The sequence below is a fragment of the Zonotrichia leucophrys genome, chromosome 6, assembly GCF_028769735.1.
Source record: "Zonotrichia leucophrys gambelii isolate GWCS_2022_RI chromosome 6, RI_Zleu_2.0, whole genome shotgun sequence".
Lineage (NCBI taxonomy): Eukaryota > Metazoa > Chordata > Aves > Passeriformes > Passerellidae > Zonotrichia > Zonotrichia leucophrys.
In genome coordinates this window covers 17,712,995-17,731,510 of record NC_088176.1, presented here as the reverse complement: position 1 = coordinate 17,731,510, position 18,516 = coordinate 17,712,995, and the positions used below count along the sequence as shown (strand labels likewise).

The 18,516-nt window shown below is 39.9% G+C and overlaps 1 protein-coding gene across 1 annotated transcript in view; it reads left to right on the top strand.

Annotated features, from left to right (window-relative positions):
* WDFY4 (WDFY family member 4) overlaps positions 1-18,516 on the top strand; it is a 112,772-nt gene that overhangs the window by 21,455 nt on the left and 72,801 nt on the right. Inside the window, exons 13-23 of the mRNA XM_064716301.1 lie at positions 2,100-2,193; positions 6,767-6,981; positions 7,854-7,954; positions 8,916-9,123; positions 9,393-9,469; positions 10,154-10,372; positions 11,368-11,552; positions 14,493-14,724; positions 16,643-16,794; positions 17,265-17,376; positions 17,488-17,678. Of these exons, the coding sequence (XP_064572371.1) occupies positions 2,100-2,193; positions 6,767-6,981; positions 7,854-7,954; positions 8,916-9,123; positions 9,393-9,469; positions 10,154-10,372; positions 11,368-11,552; positions 14,493-14,724; positions 16,643-16,794; positions 17,265-17,376; positions 17,488-17,678 (1,786 nt within the window). The remainder of the gene's footprint in view (positions 1-2,099; positions 2,194-6,766; positions 6,982-7,853; positions 7,955-8,915; positions 9,124-9,392; positions 9,470-10,153; positions 10,373-11,367; positions 11,553-14,492; positions 14,725-16,642; positions 16,795-17,264; positions 17,377-17,487; positions 17,679-18,516) is intronic.

Genomic DNA, 18,516 nt, shown 5'->3' with positions numbered 1-18,516 from the left:
CTCAAAACCAGCCCTCTGTGTTCCTGCTCCTGCAGTGATGTTTGAAACACCTTTTGTGGCAGATGGGGTCTCTGGTTTTTCTTTTGTTCCTGGTGATTAGACATAGCCTGATCCAAGCTGTGTTAACTGAGGCTGATCTCTCTGGGAGGGAAGCCCTTCTTTGTGCCCACCCAAGCAGCATGGCTGCTGCAGCTGCTGTTACCACAGAGAGCTCACTGTGCTAATGGCTCTTCAGGTTCTTTGTGACATCTCATTTTGTACCCAAAACCTCTTATTTATCTTATTTAAGTAGCACCAGTGCAGAGCAGATTTGCAATTCACACCATGAGGCTGGTGAGATAGATGGAGTGGAATCACAGGGCTGATTGGATAGCCCTGGGGTAGGAGTGGGAGACAGGGGCTGTTTGCAGAGGTGAGGAGTACAGGAACACAGCATTTGTACTAAGATAGGCCATAACATGAGGAGCACAGAGAATTCTTATTATTCAGAATATTATTGTTAAAAACCCTTCTTAAGTCTTGTTGCTCTTCTCTGCACACACTCCAGCACCCCGAGGTCCTTGTAGTGAGAGGCCCAGAACTGGACACAGCGCTCGAGGTGCAGCCTCACCTGTGCCAGGTACAGGGGCAGAATCACTCCCCTGCTCCTGCTGGCCACACTGTTGTTGATGCAGGCCAGGATGCCATTGGCCTTGTTGGCCACCTGGGCACAGCCTGGCTCACCTGGGCATAGGCCAGCACGCCAAGCTTGTTTCCAGCCAGGCAGCTTTCCAGCCATGATTTCGTCCCTATTTTATTTCGTCCTGATTTTAGTGAGCTGGGATTATTCTCTTCTAAAATGGTGTGGGTTTTCTCAGGGAGATGGGAGGAGAGTGTTTTTTCACTGTACTTTTTTCTGTGACATTTCAAAACTTGCCCACATTCATGTCAAGTACAGGCGTATGTATCCACACTGAAACTACTGCTGCAGCAACTCTTTATACCAGACCTGATTTTGATTTGTTGCACAGAAAATATTGCAAAAGAACAATTAATTTGAAATTATCCTTCTTGAGAGTGCAGTAAAAATTATTTGTCACTGTGTGGCAGTGTGCTACACACTACTCCCTGTTCTGCTGAATCAGATGAGGCTATTTGGGAGTGGCTGACAAACATGTTTAATTGCAGCCTTTTTACCCTCTTTTATGTCCCTTGTAAAACTTTTTTTTTTTTTTTAATGCTTACTCTTATCCTTGTACCTTGTGTTTTATCCAGTTCATAAAGTATATTATGCTTTATTTTGTCAGTCTAATTACAGCCATTAGATGTTGCCTTTGCTTTATTTGTGAGATCTGCTTGGGACAGATGTTTCTGACAGTGCACATCACAGCTCCAGTTCAGAGGTGCACCCAGCAATGCTGATGATACTCTAAACAGGATGAGCCTGTAGTGCCTAAGCTAGAATTTTTGCTGTGCTGTGGGTTCATCTTTGAGCTATATCTGGCCTCTAGCCTGCATCATGGCATTAGCAGATCTTCTCTGTGATGTTTCTGATTCCTCAGTTCCTTCCTGTGCCTGAACATACAAAGGTCATAAGTGGCAAAAATGAAAACTGGTGGGAAAGCAGATATTCAAGTTTACTTTACTACTTTAGGCAAATTCTAGTGTTGGAAGGGGAGGAGGGCATACTTATTTCATCAAGACTGTCTCACCTTTGCTTATTTCCGTTTTATTTTAAAGTACTAAGGTTACTGTATAACCCAATTATAAACTTCTAGAAAATAAAAGGATAGCACTGGTTGTGGACTGATGCATCAGTGATTCCTCTGGTTGTCTGTTTTCTGTTCTGCAAATACCTTCAAAGGCAAAATTTGCTTAAAGAGGCTGCCTCACATCTTTGAATGTGCAGGTCCTTGAAATGTCAGCTCATGAGCAAGTGATGTCCTGTCTTTGTTATTCTCAGGAGGCATTCAGCTGCTCTGGGTCATTTGTGTTGTTTGCTTAGTTTCCAATGCTGAGCCTGGTTGCTGCTGGGAGGATTTAATGCTGTGCTCTGCTGGAACATGGTTAGAATCTCTTTACTGTTCCAATGATAATTATGATGTGTCCCTTTACTGCAGGTTGGAAATGAGAGACTGCACCATTGTACATCCAGGTGCTGTCTGTGTCATGGTGAGGTTGTTGCCAAGGCTGTACAAAGAAGGATATGCTCAGGTGAGTCTGAACATGTCAAAATGCCATCTAAACAGTGTCTTCTGTTTCTCTGTAGCTTCATTTCCAGGAATTGCTTAGTCTTTGCAAACGTGGCAGTACTAAAATTTACCTAAAACACTGTCAGGAGAACAGCACAAATTTCACTGCGTCAGTAGATGTTAGAACAACAAAAACTATTGGCTGTCAGTTTGCTAAAGCATTTCTGTGCCTGCCTGATGCAGTGTATGGATTTTGGTCCCAGAATACTTATTGCAAAGGCATAATGTAGAAGTGCCTTGAAAACTGTTTTAAGTATAGCCAACAGACCAAGCAACAAGAACAGTCTGACCCTTCAGACCTAATGGTCCATAAACATTTAATGCAGCTTAGAATGTGTTTTTCTTTGTCAAACCATCCAGATATGTATACACACCCACTCTGAATAAATATACTGCCTGGATTGTATTGGCTGTTTGGTCTAACATACTTGAATGCAGTCAAAGTACATACAAAGGGACTGAAATAAACCCAGGTTGTTCATCCAGAGCTCTGAAAGGAACAAATAACTGCTGGCACATTCCGGCTCTTGTTTATTGGAATCAAGCCACCAGCTAGTGAAATTTTGTTAATTACAGTAATTAATATCTGAAAAACAAGTAGAAGGGTTAATTGGATGAGAGTGTCATCAAGAAATTGGAATTGGCTCCAGGACTTGAGCTCTGTAAGAAGGAGAGCCTCTGAGACCCTCAGTAGATGGCAGTGTTCTTAAAAGTATGAAGGACTAGAGCATAAATTGCAGTTGCGTATTTAAGTATGCTCATATTTTCTTTTTTTCTCTCATTCCTTTTTTCTTAGTCAATAAGGAATTATTACTGGTAGAGTTTTAGTATTTCTGTTGTGCATATGATTGCCTCAGGTAAAATTGGACCACTATTATGCAAAGTCCTGAGTCAAACCCTACCTAGGAGTTAACAAATGTCTTGAGAAATTCTCATAAAATAACCTGCAAAAAAGGTTAAAGGAAAAATAGAATTTTCCAGGCTATTTCTATTGAAAAATCATTGAATGAGAGAGAGAATGAACGGAATATTTCAGAGCTTGGGGAGCTCACTGAGGCTGCCAGGTAGAGACATAAAAGGCTGGACTTTATTAGCTTTGATCATAACATACATCACTACATGAATCCTTGTGCCAGGTGATTCTACTTGGAACACAGGAGTCAGGTAAGACCTGATGCAAAAGGTTTAACCTCAGTGGCTAGTGAAGGGGAGCTATGTGCTAGAAGGAAAATAACTGAAGGAATTACTCTTTGGGTAGATATATTCTGTCCCAAATAGGTTACTATTTCCTTTTCTAGTGCTACAGTACTAAACAGCTAGATGAGATGAAATAATGGCTTTGTGGATGTACTGCAGACTTTGATAAAAAATTCTTTAAGGGGCTTCTTGCTCTGAATTTAAGACTGAATCAAAAAGTACCCTTTTTGGGAGCAAATGTGGAGAAGAAGGGACAATAACTCATCTCTTTGTGCTTGTTTTAGTGCCATGATAGATATTTTAGGTCCAAGTCTCCAAGAGTAATCTGGAAAAATCTTAGAATCAGTTCAAGTCATGTGTGATTCTTTTGCTTTCACAGAATTAGCAATGAGAAAGCACTGCTTTTACAGAAACTTTAATGGGACTCAATAAAATTAATGTACTTTCAATTCTGACCCTCAGAAATAGTATCAATTTCCTGCCAATTTTGCAACTTCTCAATGACCTTTGTCAGACCCTAGAAATGATGGGCTGAAGCAATGATGAACCTGTCAGTGTAGAAAATCCAGTAGCAGACAGTAAAACAGGTGATTTTGTACTTCAGCCATTTCTTATGGAATGGAATGACAATTCAAAGCTGAGGAGAATAGATTTGTGGATGTGTATTCCTGTCATTGCTAGCCATGAGGAAAAAATAATTTGAATTTCATGGGTCCAGAAACTTGCTTAAAACTTTTAAACTGACCAAGAGTTTTGAGTCAGTGAGCAGTCTTTGAGTCAGTAAATTGTATTTAGAGAACATTGCTCATGTTCATGCCTATGACTGGAACTAAGCCAGTTTCCATCAGACTCCATGTTTTTTGACAACATACAAGATAGATTTTCCTTTCATTAATATGTTGTCTGTTCAGTGGTGAAAGATAGCCTTGCACATGTTTCAAACGCTGTAAATTGAGACAGGTTCCCATCCACTTCAGATATGTGGCCCTGGGTATTCACAGTGTATTTTCTACCTTGAAAAGAAAGAAGTTTCCTCTCAGAGACATGTCATCCTTGACTGAAATTTTAAGATTCCAAAGTGTCATGACAAATCTTTCCCATTTGTAATGTCAGATACAGAGATCATCTAGATCTGACAAAAGTGGGTAAGGGAAAGGAAAGAATTTTTTTAGAAGAGAATAAGAGCTTTTTTATGTTCTGTCTCATCATCCTGGCAGGTTTCTTCTGAATACAGACAAAAATAATCCTCACACAATTCATTATGTAAATTATTTATACTTCTACTAAGTAATACTATTGCTTCCACAGCTGGATTTTTCCCTTTTGTTTTCATCTAGGTCTCTTGTATAATGAGCTGCTGTCATAGTCATTGTTGTGAAATCAACATCCATAAGGATTTTTAAAAAGACACTTATCCCTGTTTTAAATTTAGGCTAAATTACTTGTTCTCCCTTTAGATGTTAACAACATTAAATTTTTCAAGTATTTCTGCACACATAATTATTGCTATGTTGTTCTTCATTTTAAGGAATTTGCATCCTTTTGAAGTGAATGCACAGTGACAAAAGTTCATCATTTTTGCATATCTTGAAAATAGCATAATAACCCTGAAGATGAATAACAGTGAATTAAATTCAGCTACCAAGTTTTGAAACTATGGGCTCTTAGGAGAAATAATCTGGGAATTACTTAAGCAGATTGGACAAATTGCTAGGTGACATTTGCCCTTAAAACTCTGAGGCAAAGCTTAGCTGCATTCTAACTGCACCTTCAATATCCTGATTCACAGTGCAAGTAATAAGTGTTAAGAAAATAAATCCATGCGCACAGAAATACACAGCATGGTTTCTTGGCCACCTTTAATATTTCCACTAAAATCTCATTTTACTGGAACAAAAATCCATGAAAACAGCTCATTTTATTCAAAACAAAGCAATATTGATATTGACAGAGCAGCTAGGCTGATGAAAACAATCAATCTTTTTGTACACCATTATGCTTTTATTGGATTTATTTTGGAATAAACTGGTTGCTTCACTTAGTCAAGACCCATGACATCCTCTGTTTAGTGTTATTTACACATCCTTTCCTGCATATAGTCAGAAATGAAGTAAAATGTTAATTAAAAGATTTAAAAAGTTGTGAAACTTGTAAACACTCTGAAATAATGTAGTTTAGTCTGGTGGATGCTTTCTGTGTGTAATGCAATTCACAGTGAAAGGTATGTCCCTGGCAATGAATAGTCCTTCAGAGAGAAGAAAACGTTATCCAAAGAACTCACCCTTAGGAAATGTTATACAAAGAACACACCCTTCAGATATGACAAATTTAGTTGAGTTCGCAAAAACAGTATGTATGTTACAACGGATGTATTGTTTTCTAAGTGCTGCAGTTGGGGGCACTTTGAGCACAAATTGTCCTGTGTTGGCTTTGAAATTATCCTGTGTTGGCTTTGTCTGGTTGAATGAAAAAGAGCTCAATTCCTCTTTCCACTTAATAAGCTTATTCTGAATCCAGTTGCTTCTCATTCATGTTATAAAATTAAATCCCATTGCCTTTATTTGTGTGTCTGTCCCCATTGTTGTCCTTTTCTTTAAAAGTTTGCGTGTCTATTTCCTGGAACATCATGGGAGAAAGTTTAAAAGCTCTTTGAAATAGGGAATAATTCATCTTTGTAAGATTTGTGTTTAAATATATGATCCAGTTACTTTTACATGAAATCTAGTTCAGTCAATGGGGTACAATGCATTCCTAACTGGAAACAAATTGCTCTAAAGATAATTTAGGAGAATGGAACGACTTAAAGATCATTAAGATGCAATAATGAAGCAAAGCTTCAATTCAGCAAAACATATAGAGAAGTGTTTAAAATTGTTTCATGACATTGTTTGATACAGTTTTCTTTAAGAACAGTGCTTTTAGAATGAAGAGTAGATCAGATCAATATTGCTCTCCACAGGCTTATTGTTATTTATATTCTGAATTCCTGTGTTGGTCTTGGAGTTTATGCCAAATAACCTGTCCTTGGTGGTGGTGCCTTGTTTTTGAGTGCCAGCTGATTGTTTTCTTCCTTCACTGCCACAGAGATGAGGCAGGAAAGCTGAGCTGTGGATGGCCAGGCAGCTGCTCAGATGAATATATGCACATTGATTTAGTGCAGAGCTTGATAGAACAGCCATGCAGTTCTGCTTGAGCCTCTTGCCTCAGGGGCTTCTTTTCTGGACCAGATGTTTACACTCAGGGATTTGACAATTGAAAAACAAATTAAAACAGAATAAATCAGTTTTCCTATACAGTTTAGTTCCAGCTCTCTGACTTTACTTCTGTGTCCATTTCAGCTTTCCCAGGAGATCCAATGCGCTCTGGTTGATCATATCCAGTCCTTGGTGAGGTCAGAGAAGAGCCGTCAGGTGATGTGTGAGTGTGGCCTGCTGAGCACAGTCATCACCTCCTGTCAGGATGCTTTCTGCAGTGACAGCCACCCCCTGCACCTGCCCCTCACCAGGGTGTTTGAGAAGCTGGCATCACAGGCCGTTGAGCCACATGTGTTAAGGTATAAGATTATATCTAATGGAAGCAATTTGCTTTAGTAGTGCTTTTTTTGGCAAAGTTTAGTAAATAATTAGATGCTTCACATAGTGCTCTAATTCAGCAAGACTCAGACTTTTCTTTCAAGTCCCAATTAATTCTCCTTCCTCACTGATTGCAGAATATATGCTTAAATGACTCCTGAAGATGGTGTGAGTCTGTAGTGTTCTGCATCATCACTGCAGGGGTTATAAAGCCACTTATGAATGAACCAATTAAGACACTGTAAAACAAACAGGGTTATTCTCTCCTGGTATTTATATGGAGAAGCTGTTTTCTGCAGAGTAAAAATTACTTTCTCATGTCTCAGATTCATGTCAATGACAGATGCAAAAATAAAAAATGCATCCTTTTTCCTCATGTGCTGTTTCCTGTTCGAGGTTGCATTTTCTTCAATAATGCTGACAAGTGCTAAACATTACAGTACCTAACAGCTACCAGAGTGAAGATGAATATAAATATTCAGTGGAAGACTGTATTTCTTTCAGGCAAATAGGGAATAAGATTTATAAAAAAAAAACTCCATAAAAATCTCTGACCCATAGTTGTTTTTTTTTTTCCTGAAAAATTAGGGCCATTCAAAAATATCGATGAAGGAAAGCAATCTTTGGTATTTTTTTTCAACATGAAAACCTTGAAAGGAAACATAAATCAAGCAAAATATTTGTGTTGCTACAATGGAAAAGATTTCTTCTGTTCTATTTGGAATGACTTTAAAATTCGGTGTTTAGAAAAATAAATTGTTCTCAAGAAGTCTAAGTTCTATTTGCATGGTTGCTGTGACTCCAAGTGTCTAGATTGTTTTCCTTTTTTAAAATGGATTTTTTTTTTTTTTAGGCAATTTTTGTGGTTGGGAGGTTCTCCATTAGTACCTTCTAGGCCCAGCACAAACAAGACCAAGGTCCTTTCCCGTCAGGGGAGTGATTCAGCTAATGCAGGTAAGCACACAATGAACAGTGGCTGAGTTAGAGATGTCTCTGCAATGACAGGAAACTGCTGTTGGGTAGGTTGCTCCAAGACAGTCCCTGGGAAGCTGGAGTATGCCTAGAAGACTTTCACTGGGTATTTCCCCAATTGGATGGTGCTTGACCAACACTGAGAGCTGATCTAATAGCTAGCAGAGATCAAATTAAATCTTTGCCCAAGTTAGATGCTGAGTATATACTCAGATTTTGCTGAATCAGACATGGACATGGTTTATAAAAACACTAATATTCTACAAGCCAAGGGGAATGTCTCCTTTGTCTTGCAGCATATTTTTCTAGTGATTTACAGACAGAAATAGAATAAGCATGGGAATAAAGAGCACTGCTTTTTGTAGTCCCTAGCATATCCTAGTAATCTCCCTTGCTTATGCAGGCAGTCTGAGTCGTTTCTCTGCTCTAATGTATTTTATAGATGAGAGGCTACAATAGTATTTGCAGTAGTATTTATACAGTAGTATTTGGTGCTTAAACCAGTCTCATGTCTGAGACACCTGATACAGCATAGTCTGTATTTGAGTCTTATGCTCTTTGCAGTCATTCTTCAAATCCTTACCATGTGTTGCTTGGGACTATTCTGTTACAGCACAGTTGAATGAATGGTCGTTAAGAAAAATGAAACCAACGGGTTTGGGATATTTTTTAATAAAATGAGTTCTGGAGCTGCCTGAAGATGTGTGGGAAGAAAATATGGCCATAATAGGCTATGGCTCTCCTGAAAGCCTCCAATTTTAAAATGTCTTCAGTGCAATATTTTTTTGTATTGCTGTAGGATTTCTGTGGGCTGCTGAGGTTGTGTTGTCTCAAGAGCATGAAGGGCTGTTCTGAGCAGGGATGCCTAGAATATGGGCAATACCTGTGACTGGAAAATGACCTGCAGACATTGATCTGGTTAGGCACTGTGTTCTTCTTTCAGGTTCAGAAGAGAGTGTGGTGGGCAGTAAATCTGATCCTCAGACTGTTGTGCCAGTCAGGAGTTCTCCTTGGCTGTCTAAGGGATCTGCACTGGCACTCCAGACTGCCATGAGTCTCATCTCCATGACATCCCCTCGGAACTTCCAGCTGCACAGCACTGCTTTGGCTCCATCCTTTGTGGAGTTTGACATGTCCATGGAAGGCTATGGGTACTGATGCTGTTGCTTTTATTTTAGCTGCTCTGGGTCTCCAAACCCTTACTTTGAGCATACTAACCATTCACTTCTCTCTTCATCTTAATCTATGTACCCTCTGGTTGCCTTCCATGCAGAAATGTGGCCAACATATTTTGTTACTCCCTTACTGCTGACAGTCTCCTCTCTGCTTTGCTACCATGATCCTGCAGTACCAGAGGCTACTGGTGACCCTCAGGGATGATTTTGTTTCTGATGATGGGTTCTTGCTTGCTTTTTTATAGGTGTTTATACCTGCCTACCTTGGCCACTGTCATGGGATCCAGTGCAGACCAATCTGTCTCGGGAGGGACTGGCACAGGTAAGCACTGTGACACACCTACAGCTTCTGGGAGCACTGACTCTCAGCCACTATGAAAACATTCAACAGCTGTAAGAAAGGGCAGCACATAAGCTGTGTGCATCAAAACACTTGTGTCTCTGTGTCCCAGACCAGCTCTGAACTGTAAAGCTTGTACTGCTCAGCAAAATGGGGAATTGGGTGCAGCTTCGTACTGTGATGAATGAATATTAGCAAATTTACAAATTTAAAGCAGGCTTCTAAGGAAACAGTCTTAGCCAGTAACAGTCACCAGATTTTAGGGTGATCTATGGAAGGAATAGTATCTTTCACTTAATGGGATTCTCCTATACAACAAAATACTCTATTGGGTGGACTGGGAAATGGCTGAACCTTTTGCTTCCTGAGTTTTTGTGAAATTTGAGAACTTGCTTCTAGCTTAGAGATTGCTAATTCATCTGCTCCATAGCATGGAGATCTAGTGCTCATTTCCCATCAGTCAGCTTTAGGCCATTTATACATGTCCACAGAGTCAAATGTGCAATCTCTATGATATTGAATGCAGGCAATGGAGTCCAACAGAATAGAAATTAAATTCCATAATCTAATGATGGTTCTTCCCTGGTATGGAAGAATGAAAAGCAGTTTGCTAATGGCTGCACAAGGAAAGCAACTTGCTTAATGCTTTTTTGTTCCTGTCTACAGGCAGCAGGACGTTCCCTCCCACCAGTGGCCTGACGCTGTCCTGCTGGTTCCTGGTGAGCAAGTTCGGCTTGGTGCACAGCAGCCACCCACTCCGCTTCCTTACCATTGTCAGGCACATGTCAAGAGCAGAGCAAGAATTTGTTTGCTTTTCTGTAAGCTTCTTCCCACAGGACCTTTCTTTGGTCATTTCTACAGAAGAAGTAGAATTCCAGCCACTTGGTAAGGCTCTTTTCAGTTAAGATGCAGTGCAGTGTCCTCTTGTTATCTGGAATTTTTCATTAATAAATTTCCTCTTTGAAATACCGAGGATATTAATGAGATTTCTCTTCAGTTTTCTTCTTGAATACAGTCATGATTGTAATTGTTGCCTGTGTCTAATTTTCAAGTTTGCTGTAGGCATTGTGAATTACTGCAATATTCAATTGAAAATTTTTGAGTGTCACTTATATTGTGGAGTACAGTTTTGGAGACTGGGTATGAACCATTCAGTTCTGTATGACACTAAGCAGGTTTGGAGAGTAGGACTGAGGATTTGGGGAGTGATCTAGCATCCTAATGAAACAGCTAATTTCCTCTCCTTACTTTCAGAATGTTTTCTGTTTTGCCAGTCTGTTAATATTGTTCCCTGTTGATATTTATCCCTTTTTCCTTACTGAGTAGAGTAGATGTTTCAAATGTAAATTTGATTGAGTATTCCAGAGGAGGTTGGAAATGATGTGAGAATAGTAGCTGGGACTTTGATGAACAGCTGACATAGTGTGAGTGCTCTGATGGCCTTAGATAATGATAAAAATTCCAGCTTGCCTTTTTTCATAAAAGCTACAAATTAATATGGAGATTTTATAATCTCATGGATCTGCTAGGGATTTTTTCTCTGTGCCAGCTAACTCTCTAAACACACAGAGGGGTTCTCCTCTTAGTGAACATGTTGGGTTTGTCCTAGTTCAGGGCAGGTTTGCAGCATCAAGGCAGACAGCAGGTGTTATTTGGAAGGGTGACATGTTTTATGCTGGAGGCATCTTGAGAGCTGTGCAAGTTGTAGGTCCTGAAACAGACTTTGGGCAGTGTTTTAAAGACTTTAGATCTAATTGGCATCAAAGCACACTATATACACAGTGTGTCATGTTCTTCCTGTCACATCTGAGAGTTGTGTTCTAGAGGCAGGTGAAGATGAGAAACTTTCTGTTGACTTATCCCTTTTTTTGCTGTTACAGATATTATGGAACCTGAGACTGAGGTCCTAAATCCCTCCCCATTTCCAAGGCAAGTCAAGTTTGGCTGTGGTAAACTTCTGGTCACTGGCCAGTGGCATCATCTCACAGTGACAGTGGCTAAGGAAGCAAAGAAGAACTGCATTGTGTCAGCTTATATAAATGGCCAGATGCTTGGCTCTGCAAAGGTAAAGGATCTCTGCATAGATCTTGTGCCTGGCTTTGGCCTTCCTTTGCTTTTCATTTCCATCTCCCAATGCAACTACCATGAGATTTCAGTAATTATCTGAGAAACTCAAAGCATGGTGATTTACACATTTAACACGTGCTGCTATGCTGGATGTGAGTGGAGTCAGAAATCTGTACAAAACAGGGAGTACTTGTGCTGCTTTTCAGAACTATGTTCTCAGCTCATACTGATGCTTTGAACTAGCTCTTCTCTCCCCCTTCAGCATGTAGATAACCAGGGCACTTTGTGTGGTGATGCTCCTCTAGAGTTGGGGATACTAGCTTGCAGGTAGCTCAGGGTTATGTTGCTGAAATTCAGTTATACCCTTAGGTGAACATTTTTTGAGTTTACTAGTGATTCAGAGGATTTATCAGTTTAAGCCAAACATCTGCAGAGGTTGTCAGCTATAAAAAGTACTTCACATCAAGGTGTGGCCAGAGAGCCTTAAATCAAGGATGACTTGGATTTAGGCTAAGACCTGCAAAGATGATGAGTTACACAGAAAGTCTCCACTCCTTCTTTTCAAGAAAGCTCTTGAAAGTGGAAAGGTCACACAGAAATAAGCTGCTGAGACTGGTCAGCTCTTTTCAAGAATCCAAAGGCGGGAGGAATTTCCTCAAACATCTTATTTGACCATGTATTATTTTATATCTTATTTGGTCAAGCTGTCCTCTTTCTCCTACACCCTTTGAACAATCAGTCAGTGGTCTTTTTCCTCACTAGCACACTAAGCACTCAGGAACAGATAGGTGTTCCTCAGGGTTAGTTGTTCAGTGTGTGAGATGATATCAGTTCATGAGTTCATTGCTAATATTGGCGTACTGGCAGATCCCCTAATATGCAATTTCTTGTGATTTTTGTCACACAGCAGTCAATTCTCAAGTTGGATAAAATAGCAGGCAAAAGTAATTCAAATGCACCTGAAGGGTTCATAATCTACAATATAAATGAGAATAGCCCCTGGTTTCTATTATTAATATCATCATGCTCCCGGTTTTGCAGTTAATCTCATAAAATTTCAGAAATCTTATTTTTGGATTTTGAATGCAGTGTAGAAAATGCAGCCTGTTCTTTCTATTATATCTCTGATTGGTGTGGTGGATTTTTGGTTTTTGAGTAGAATCTTTTTATGAATTGAAACTTGTAACCTTGGTCTCCTTCTTTTTGTTCCCATATTTCAATTCAATCTCAGCATGTGCAAAGCTCACTGTTGTAAATACAACCTGTTTAATTCCAAGTATTCTCTTTCCCATACTTGAGAAAAATCATCTGTCTTGTAAATGCCTTTTGGGACCTATATCCATTTCAAGAATGAAAATTTAATTCAATTTGACTTCCTTCAAATGAGACTGAAAGTCATCAATAAAACTAGGCCTAAACATTGCAATTGATGAAAGAATTCACAACAAGTGTGTTTAACATTCAGTGAAACAGCTCACATGAATAAAATAATCCTTTAGCAAACAAAAGATTGTTCCCAGTGTTGGGCTCACTGATTAATGTAAGTCTTCATCTTGATATGTACAGTGAAGAAAAGATGGCCTAAGAAGTTAGAAATGGATGAAGGCTGTTAACAATACTAAAGGCTATTTTTAGTTGGTGGAGCTGGAGTGGGCTGTGTTACTGTGCTGCAACAAGTCTAATATTCACTGAAGTGTCAACTCACTCCTGCCTCTTAATATTGACCATCCCTGTTTCTAAATCTCAGTAGTCAGAGACCAGTAAATGCTTGGAGTCTCCCATGGTAGCAACAAATTGTTAAAGACAGGGCTAAGCCCTAAAGTACAATATAGTTTCTCTTTACCAAAAAATTCCAACTACTTCCTCTACAGTTAAATAAAATAGACTCAGTTTAGGAGGCCAAATCATTATTCTGGTACAAAATAAATGGCCCTGTTTTCTAAACAATGTTAGTTCCACTGAAGCTTGCGATGCAATTGGACAATCTACACTCTTCAAACACTGCTTATTCTCCATTTATGCCAGTACAAAGTAACTGTAATTTGCCTTTCTGTGTTGAATGTCACAGTCAGGGTTATGAAGTTAGGAAAGGAAATATGTCTGGAGTCAAGACAGGGTTTCTCTTTGTCAATACTTGAAATTCTTTTGACTGTTTTTGGAACAAAAATTAGGCTTAAATGTTTAAAATGCTTATGTTTACAGTACTTCTTAAAGTCCAATTTCTGAACAAGAGTTAAAAATTGTTGTGGTGGGTTGACCTTGGCTGGATGCCAGGTGCCCACCAAGCGGCTGTATCAGTCCCCTTCCCAGCTGGACAGAGGAGGGAGAATAAGATGGAAAATGGCTTGTATGTTGAGTTTATTCAAGCAGAAGTGAGTTTTCATGTGCACAAGCAAAGAGAAAAAAAAAAAAAAGGTTTATTCTCTACTTCTCGTCAGTGACTGCTGTTGAGCCACTTCCTGGGAAGCAGATCTTCAGGACATGGAGCAGTAGGTATAGGAGGCAAGCATTGTAAATAATGAATTCCCTCCCTTCCTCCTCCTTTCCTTAGCTTATATGTGTACATTGACATTATATGGTATGGAATATCTCTGATGTTAATTTGGGTCAGCTCGCCTGGTTGTGTGCCCTCCCAGGATCTTGCCCACACCCAGCCCCTTGATGAGGGGAATGTTGGAGAGCTGGTGCTGCCAGCTCTGCTCAGTAAGAGCCAGAGTTCTGGTGTGTTACCAACCCCTGTGTAGCTGCCAGGGCAGAGCACAGCGCTATGAGGCTGCCGTGGGAGAAGGAGCTGCAGCTGAGCCAGGCCCAGTATGATTGTGTTACACAGCTGAGACCTCAATGAGCAAAGAGGTGGCAGGCAGCACCTTGCAGGGACAAGACCCCAGGGCATCCTGAGTGTACTGGATCCCCCCAGTGAATTCCTCCTCTGTTGCAGATGCAGTATCTCCAGCCTTTACCAGGTAGCTGCATTTCCATGGAACCCTCTTCCTTTGTTGATGTCTATGGGTACATAGCCACTCCTCGCATTTGGAAACACAAGTCCTCCTTGACCTGGCGCCTTGGTCCTACACACCTGTTTGAAGAAGCCATTTCTGTGGAAACCATGGAAGTTATTATTAAACTTGGCCCTCAGTATTGTAGCAACTTCCAAGCAGTACAGCTTCAAGGTATGTGATAATTCTCATACCTGCCACTGTTTGTTAGGGCAGTGTTCTTTCTATTCTTTTCATCTTCTATTAGTGTTCCAACTGTGTCTAGAGATCACTCAAAAGTCTGGAAAATGGCATTACTGAATGTTGTACAAGACTGTAGTGAGATATATGAATTCACGTTCTGTGAATTGGAAAGAAGGGTAGGAGTCAAGCAGCAGAGAGAGATGAAGAGTAAAGAGGGACAGCATGTCCTGAGTTGCAAGGTTGTGATTTCTGTTGGACAAACATTAAAGCAGAACCTTTAAGTGAGACATTCTGCATTAGCAGGGGGAAAAAGGCAGAAAGAGAAGTATGGAGTTTAACTGCAAATGCCTGCAGAATAAGAGAGAGGGGCAGGGGAGTAAGTTACATTCAATTTAATGAAGAGGCTTTTTAACTAAAGTATGCTGTTAGCTTCAATTATTAAACAGACAGACAAAACATTTCAGTTATTGATTACTCTTTGTCCAACAAGTAGTGCATTCCCCTCCATGCTAGAGCTTGGGATGAAATGGGATGGCCATTTCTCATTTGAAAACAGCAAAATAATCTTTCTTGGTCATGCTCCAGCCTAAGGTACTCCAGTACTGTCTGAGAGTACTCCTTCTGACCAAATGCTGTAGATATACACAAAAAGTCGCAAGTCAAGTGTGGGAAGGGGTTATTGAGAGAGAAATGGTGTCAAAATACAGCTCTGAAATAAAAACATTACCTGTAGGAGTCAGAAGGATTTGATTTTTTGAATCTTTGGGACTTTATGAAGTCTGGGGGCTTGTTTTCAACATAGTTCTTCCCAGCTGGGCTTCAGTATTAATCACAGGTTGTGGCCATGTGACTCCAGGAATACCCTGTTTAGGGGAGATCACTGAGCAACATATAAGATGTGATCTCCTAATTGTGAAATTATCTCACTCTCTCTGCACTCTCCCTATTTCCATCAAAACATCCAAAGAAACTCAGGCAAATGGAAATTTTGACTAAAAAGTGTTACACAATCCCTCCAAATACTACAATGAGGTTTTTTTTCCCCTTAAAATGGGTTTTTGACCTTGTTGCAAACAGCAGTGGCAATTTTTGGCAGTGGTGTGCCTGTCTCCCCACTATCTCATTGCTTCTTGTTAATCAGCTGCAGTTGTACAGAGGCTTAGTCTGCAGACCAAGTGCTGCTGGAAGGGAAGTGGTGACACAGTCTTGAGGCATTTTATTTATAGTTAATCTTCATGTGGTGTGTGAACTTATTTTTTGTCTAAAAGGGCAGTGTTACCAGCATTAGTAAACCGTTTTGTAAGTCAACTGTTTTCCCAGTCTATAAAACTGTCAAAAATACAACATGACTTTTTTTTTTTTTTATAAAGATACATATAGTTTTTCCAAGTGTGAGAATGAATAGGAAATTCTTTAAAGAAATGCATAAGAGAATTTCATACTAAACTGCTGAACCTGGTACTATTGAGAAGTTTCCCAAATGTTGTGAGTTGGCAGCCCTGAACTTTTGCCTCTGCTCTCCTTCCACTCAAATCTTTGCTTTGAGTACCCCAATAAAGTTCTCAGAAACAGAAGGCCTCTGAAATGTTTTCTGTGTCCAGAAAATTTGTTTATACTGTGTGGACAGAGAGAGAGGTTTATTACGGACATTTCTGAGCTCCATGAGGTTTATGAGGGGATACAGAATCAAGGCAAAGCAGTTACCAGGGGACACAGCCATGTGTTGGTGATGCAAGCTGCCATGGCCTGTGTGGTAAAGGATGAATGCTTTTTCATGGTTATAGTTAGGACAAAGAAAAATTATTTCATAAACATCAGTTTCCTCCAGTTATTTTTCACCTGCCTCTCTCCTCTCTTGCATAAGGCACAGTGAAGTTCCTTCAGACATTCACAGCCTTTCTTGTTTTAGGTGAGGACCAGTGCAGTGATCATATCATCGCACCTCTGGTGGCAGAAGAGAAGATTTCTTTTGGAATCAATGCCGTCTGCTCATCTCTCACTACAGTCCAAGATATAAAGAACTCTTACAATGAAGTGGATGGTCGGCTGATTGCCAAAGAGGTCACAAGTTTCCCTTTCTTAAACACGCTTTCTCTAGCTTCTAATCAGTTTCCTAGAGCCAAATTTCTGACTTTGTCTTACCTGTGTACCTTCAGAGATTTCTTTTTTCCATTCCTTAACTTTGTTCTACTCATAGGTTAATTTTCATGTATTAAAAGCATTTTTTGAAACACGAACAGAAGCCGTAATTTTCAGGTTTTAGCATAATTTGTTTCAGTCTGTGTTTTCTTAATGTCTTCACAGGGACTTTTTACATGCTATTCTATTGTTCTTTCTAATACCAGGTCTATTGATATATGAAAGTAGTGGCATTGAAGGATGTTGTTGGTGGTGAATATTTGTCCTTACAATCAAATTTTTATCACTTATTAGTCTAAAATTATTAAAATAATTTAAACTATTAGAGCATTCATTTTTTAGCATCCCTGATACTATAAAAAATTTCCTCAAGTGCCTTTCATCTGTTTCAGATTGGGATTAATTCTCGGGACAGTTCAACTCCAATATTCCTGGCTAAGAATATTGCTGGACACCTCTCAGGTTCCTTAAGGACCATTGGGTCAGTTGCTGTGGGCCAATATGGTAAATGCACTTGTCTTAATGATTAATATTCTTTTAAGAGTGTAGCTTTATTCTGTCCAATAATAGATTGTCTGTGTGACCTCCTGGTAGAGTAACAGTGCAATTTCCTAGGGGTGAGAGTGTTCCAGTCCTCCCCAACAGCCACCAGCCTGAACTTTATTGGGGGCCCTGCCATTCTCCTGGGTCTCGTTGCTAAGGCCCACGATGACCACACCATGTATGCAGCTGTCAAAGTCCTCAACTCCATCCTCAACAGCAGCCCCTTGAGTGCAAAACTGATGAGGCACATCCACGGATACCAGGTAGACACACTTTTGTTCGTTCATCCTGGTTATAGTCTTTCCCTTGTAGATATTTACCCCCAAATCTGTCAATGGGAATGAACCAAACATATCCTGACTCTAGCCACGTGTGGTTGGAACTTGGCAAGTTAGGAGGGGGATATAGGATGGTGCTCTACATCCTGTGCTCACAGTTCCTGGGAGCCTCTCTAACAGTTTTCTGCTGAAGGAAATGTGAGGACGGATGCCTCTTGGCATGATTTAGTAAACTAAACAAGCCAGAGCAGCAGATTTGTGACTGACCCACTCTTCATCTTTTACCAACACACTTGATCCCACACACAAAAGACCACTTCTCAGGCAGCTTTTCTTTCTCCCGTTGGCTCATCCAGCCTAAGATTCCTCTTTACAGACTGCCCAGAGTAGGGCTGACAATGAATTCCTATGGCTCAGTCTTCATTCTGTATGAGCAATTGTGCTGATGTAAATAAGTGCTGTCTGAATTGCATCGATTAGGTCGGTCCCAAATTAATCTTTAAACCTGAAAGCTATGCAGATTGAAGATTTTGGTTGTATGTAATGTATAAATATGTAGTATTGGATGGATTGAGGCTCAAGTATGAAGTTTCAGTTTAGTATCATTTACTTTGTGCTGTGTAGGTGAAGCAGAGAGCTCTGAAGGAACAGACAAGACTCTTTAATATAGAAGGTTCCAAACAAGACCCTCAACATTAGAGTTTCATTAATGATTTATTATAAACCTTCCATTTTCCCCACATGCAAATTGTTCATTAATTGATCGCAATTTTTATGAATATGTTTGTCCTACTTAGCTACTGCTTGCCCAATCCTTTCCTGT